At 51.2% G+C, this 5,256-nt stretch overlaps 2 protein-coding genes across 3 annotated transcripts in view; both read left to right on the top strand.

Annotated features, from left to right (window-relative positions):
* Nucleotides 1-2,597, top strand: part of SEPTIN12 (septin 12) — a 12,546-nt gene extending 9,949 nt beyond the window's left edge. For both annotated transcript variants that reach the window (XM_017886259.1, XM_017886260.1), the window contains exons 8-10: nt 757-853; nt 2,129-2,180; nt 2,268-2,597. In XM_017886259.1, coding sequence (XP_017741748.1) covers nt 757-853; nt 2,129-2,180; nt 2,268-2,469 — 351 coding nt within the window. In that variant the 3' untranslated portion in view covers nt 2,470-2,597. The remainder of the gene's footprint in view (nt 1-756; nt 854-2,128; nt 2,181-2,267) is intronic.
* ZNF500 (zinc finger protein 500) overlaps nt 2,463-5,256 on the top strand; it is a 38,776-nt gene continuing 35,982 nt past the window's right edge. Inside the window, exons 1-2 of the mRNA XM_017886257.1 lie at nt 2,463-2,554; nt 4,294-4,390. The gene's annotated coding sequence lies outside the window, so the exon portion shown is untranslated. The remainder of the gene's footprint in view (nt 2,555-4,293; nt 4,391-5,256) is intronic.

Genomic DNA, 5,256 nt, shown 5'->3' on the forward strand with positions numbered 1-5,256 from the left:
AAAAAAAAAAAAAAAAAAAAAAAAAACAACTGGAGTTTACAATAGGGTTCAACAACCTTTTCTGCAAAGGGCCAGGTAGTACATGTTTTAGACTTTGCAGGCCGTAGGGTCTCTGTTGCGATGATTCAACTCTGATGTCCTGGTTGAAAAGCAGCCATAGACAAAAGTGACTCACAGGCTTGACTGTGTGCCAATAAAACTTTATATATAAGAAATCAGACGGGCTGGGTGTGGTGGCTCCCTCCTGTAATCCCAGCAGAGGGAGGATCACTTGAGCCCAGGAGTTAGAGACAAGCCTGGGAAACACAGATAACTCATCTCTACTAAAAATGTTTAAAAAGTAGCCAGGCATGGTGGTGCACACCTGTGGTCCTCACTCCTCAGGGGACTGAGGCGGGGGGTATCACTTGAGCCCAGGAGGTCAAGGCTGCAGTGAGCTATGATTACTCTCAGCTGATCTTTTAGTTTTCACAGAGATGTGGTTTCACCATGTTGCCCAGGCTGGTCTCAAACTCTTGGGGCTCAAGTGATCCTCCCACCTCCCACCTAAAAGTGCTGAAATTACAGGCAAGAGCTACCTCACCCGGCCAGAGGCACCGATTAGACTTTATGTCTTTGAACTTGGGAATTCTGTGCACTTTCTACCATGTTCCCTCCCCGAAAAGGACAGGGCTCCTTTCTCCTGCCTGGATGCCTTGACTTCTCTTCTCTCCAGTGAAGTCCATCCTCCGGTCTCCGTCTCTTCTCCTCTCCCAGGACCGAATCCCTTTTGCTGTGGTAGGGGCTGACCAAGAGCACCTGGTGAACGGGAGGTGTGTCCTGGGCCGGAAGACCAACTGGGGCATCATTGAAGGTCGGTGCAGGGCCCCTGGGTAGGATGCTGGTGGGGACAGTTTGGAAGCCAGAGCAGCCCTGTGCCTTAGACATCCTTAGCACCCACCACAGGGCACAGAAAAGTGAAGCCTATTGGACAAAGAGGCCTGGGGAATGGTCCCTCTTTCCAGCTGGGAGGCCGTGGGCAAGTTTCCGGACCCTCTGGGCCTCAGTTTCCTCACAGTAAAGTGGGCATCACAGTGGCATCAACTTCCTAGGGTGCTGGAGCCGGGAGAACCACCATTTGGCACAATGCCCAATACCCAAGGCTGCCCCAGTGGCCCCAGTGGCTGGCCGGAAATTACGATGGGCCTACTGTGTATCGGGCACCGCTACGTGTAGTTACCATGGTGCATGGTAAAGGGAGGACTGACAGGGTCCCTGTCCCCATAGAGCTGACGGGACAAGGACAGGTGGGGGAGGCACAGTGAAGGCGGATTGTTGGGGGAGGGAGGGGAGGCTGCCTTAGGGATCGAGGGAAAGTGAGACAGGAGGGCCCACCAGGACGTAGCCCCTGAGTATTATTATAATTATTAGAAATGTCCTATACTCTCTCTGTGTATATTTTTGAGACAGAGTCTTGGTCTGTCGCCCAGGCTGGAGTACAGTGGAGCGATCTTGGCTCACTGCAACATCCGCCTCTCAGGTTCAAGCGATACTCCTGCCTCAGCCTCCCAAGTAGCTGTGACTACAGATTATGCCATCACACCTGGCTAATTTTTGTATTTTAGTAGAGATGAGGTTTCACCATGTTGTCCAGGCTGGTCTCAAACTCCTGACCTCAGGTGATCCACCCACCTCGGCCTCCCAAAGTGCTGGGATTATAGGTGTGAGCCACCACACCCGGCTAGAAATATACTATACTATTACCTATGATATGGCATACAGGCATTCCATGCTATCTGCAGGGGGTGGTTCCAGGACCCCCAGGGATACCAAAGTTGGCAGATGCTCAAGCCCCGCAGTGGGCACCCATGGATACAGAGGCCGAATGTTCATATAATACAATAGTGATTGGTGGATTCATTCATTCTACAGCTACTTGTAGGAGCTGCCTGTACCAGGCACTGGGGACACAACAGTGGATGAATGAATGAATGAATGAATGAATGAATGAACCAACAAAGGGAAGGCAGGATAGGATAAAGAGAAATGTGGGAAAAGGGCTAAGGGAAATGGTATCAGGTGGTGCATACAGTAGGCGCTTACTGATTGCTCACTAAGCAGAGCCCACACTGAGTCCCATATCTTGCAGTGGAGAACATGGCGCACTGTGAATTTCCTCTCCTGAGAGACCTGCTCATCCGGTGAGGGTGTGGGGAGCCCAGGGCTAGGGGGCTGGCGAGGGGCCCTGGGGACACCACCATCGGAGCTAACCATCACTGGTCCCCCAGCTCCCACCTCCAAGACCTGAAGGACATAACCCACAACGTCCATTACGAGAACTACCGTGTCATCAGACTCAATGAAAGCCACCTGCTGCCCCGTGGGCCCGGCTGGGTGAACCTGGCCCCGGCCTCCCCGGGACAGCTGACCACCCCCCGGCCCTTCAAGGTCTGCAGGGGGGCCCATGATGATTCTGACGATGAGTTCTGACCACCGGCTGATCCCACGGCTGCTGCGCTTCCCGAGTCCCCAGCAGCTCTCAACACACATCTGTGTACCAGAGCATCTATTACATGTGAGCCTTGCTTTTTATGAAAAGCTGTGCTTTGAAAACAAAAGGCATTTTGTAAATGACTTCTTTGAGTTATCCACAAAGAAAAAGACTGGGTCTCACTCTGTTGTCCAGGATGGAGTACAGTAGCGCGATCATGACTTACTGCAGCCTCAAATTCCTGGGCTCAAGCGATCCTCCTGCCTCAGCCTCTCGAGTAGCCAAGACTACAGCCATGACACTACCTTGGTGGGCTGATTTTTTTTTTTTTTTTTTTTGAGACGGAGTCTTGCTCTGTCGCCTGGGCTGGAGTGCAGTGGCCGGATCTCAGCTCACTGCAAGCTCCGCCTCCCGGGTTTACGCCATTCTCCTGCCTCAGCCTCCCAAGTAGCTAGGACTACAGGCGCCCGCCACCTCGCCCGGCTAGTTTTTTGTATTTTTTAGTAGAGCCAGGGTTTCACCGTGTTAGCCAGGATGGTCTCGATCTCCTGACCTCGTGATCCGCCCGTCTCGGCCTCCCAAAGTGCTGGGATTACAGGCTTGAGCCACCGCGCCCGGCCTGTGGGCTGATTTTTACAATTTTTTTGTAGAGATAAGGCCTTGCTAGGTTGCTCAGGCTGGTCTTTGACCTCAGGCAACCCTCCCACCTCAGCCTCCCAAAACACTGGAATTACCACTGCTACCAACCAAGTATGTTTTTGTGGTCATTGTTGTTTCTGAGATGGAGGTTTTTTTTTTTTTTTTTTGAGATGGAGTTTTGCTCTTGTTGCCCAGGCTGGAGGGCAATGGCGAGATCTAGGCTCACTGCAACCTCTGCCTCCTGGGTTCAAGTCATTCTCCTGCCTCAGCATCCCAGGTAGCTGGGGACTACAGGCATATGCCACCACGCCTGGCTAATTTTTGTATTTTTAGTAGAGATGGGGTTTCACCATGCTGACCAGGCTGGTCTCGAACTGACCTCAAGTGATCCACCTGCCCTGGCCTCCCAAAGTGCTGGGATTACAGGCATGAGTCACGGCACCCAGCCTCTGGGATGGAGTTTCACTCTGTCGCACTGGCTGAAATGCAGTAACGTGATCTGGGCTCACTGCAACCTCTGCCTCCGGGGTTTAAGAAATTCTCCTGCCTCAGCCTCCTAAGTAGCTGAGATTACAGGTGCCCATCACCAGGCCCAGCTAATTTTATGTTTTTAGTGGAGACAGGATTTCACCATATTGGCCAGGCTAGTCTCGAATTCCTGACCTCAAGTGATCCATCTGCCTCAGCTTCCCAAAGTGCTGGGATTATAGCCAAGAGCCACAGCATCCAGCCTTCTTTTTGAAGTAATAATGTGAGACCCAAGGCCCTAGGAATCTTGAAGGCCTGGGAAGGCATGTCTTGGACAGCCAGCCCCCTCTGCCCCAGAGCCAGACCCAAGTTACAAATTCAGCTCTCCCATCTGTCCCAGCCCCTTACTCCTGGCCCAGGGCTAGGCCTACAGGCAAAGAACACTTTCAAAATCCCCATTGTTGTGGCCTGATCTCTGGCTCTCTTACCTGATCTCTGTGTTCCACCGTCCCCCACCTTCCTCATTACCCTGCCCTAGGGACCAGCATGGCCAGCAAACAGCTCCCACTGTGGAGCCTGGCAGTGCCAATGTGAAAATCCCAGCAGGCAAGTCAGTTACTTATGCTTCCCTTGCTTCACTTTCCTCATCTATAAAATGGGGATCATGGTACCAAGCACATAACACGGTTGTTCAGACAAAATGAAATACTCCCTAGGATGTGTCGACCACAACCTGGAGAAATGGCACGAAGACGGAGGCTACATGATGAAGATGGAGCAGCGGTCCAGGGTGGAGGACCTACTACAGAATGTGTGAGCTCCACGGCCCAGGGACTCTCCAGAAAGCTAGAAAATAGGCGGGGCACGGTGCTCATGCCTGAAATCCCAGCACTTTGGGAGGTGGAGGCAGGCAGATCACCTGAAGTTAGGAGTTCGAGACCAGCCTGGCCAACATGGTGAAACCCCGTCTCTCCTACAAATACAAAAATTAGCCGGGCATGGTGGCGCACGCCTATAATCCCAGCTACTCAGGAGGCCGAGGCAGAAGAATCGCTTGAACCCAGGAGGTAGAGGTTGCAGTGAGCCAAGATCGCACCATTGCACTTCAGCCTGGGTGACAAAGCGAGACTCCGTCTCAAAAAAAAAATACTAGAAAAGAAAATGTCCTAAAGAACTTACATACAACACTTCTACTTTCACCTCTTTGCACTGAACCTAATTGACCACATCCAACCTTAATGAAGGCTCAGAAATATCATTTCATTTTTCATTGCTTTCAATGAACATACTGAGGTTTTATTACTGAGAACAGACGGGGAAATGAATATAGGCAGACAACTAGAAAATTGGCATGAGAGTCTTCCTTATCCCTCACATGACGTAATGTGTGGGATTTCATTTTGGAGGTTTCAGGACAGATTCCCTTCCTTCCCCCACCTACCCTACACTATCTTTCTCTCTACCCCATATGCATCCATGAATTTTATTCTTTTCCTTTTTTTAAGACAGTGTCTCACTCTGTCACCCAAGCTGGAGTGCAGTGGTGTGATCGTGGCTCACTGCATCCTCAAACTCTGAGGCTCAAGTGATCCTCCCTTCTCAGCCTCCCACGTAGCTGGGACTACAGGCACATGCCACCATGCCAGGGTTTTTTTTTTGTTGTTTTTTTTTTTTTTTTT

This window comes from Rhinopithecus bieti, unplaced genomic scaffold (assembly GCF_001698545.2).
Source record: "Rhinopithecus bieti isolate Rb0 unplaced genomic scaffold, ASM169854v2 scaffold_13704, whole genome shotgun sequence".
NCBI classification, from domain to species: Eukaryota; Metazoa; Chordata; class Mammalia; order Primates; family Cercopithecidae; genus Rhinopithecus; species Rhinopithecus bieti.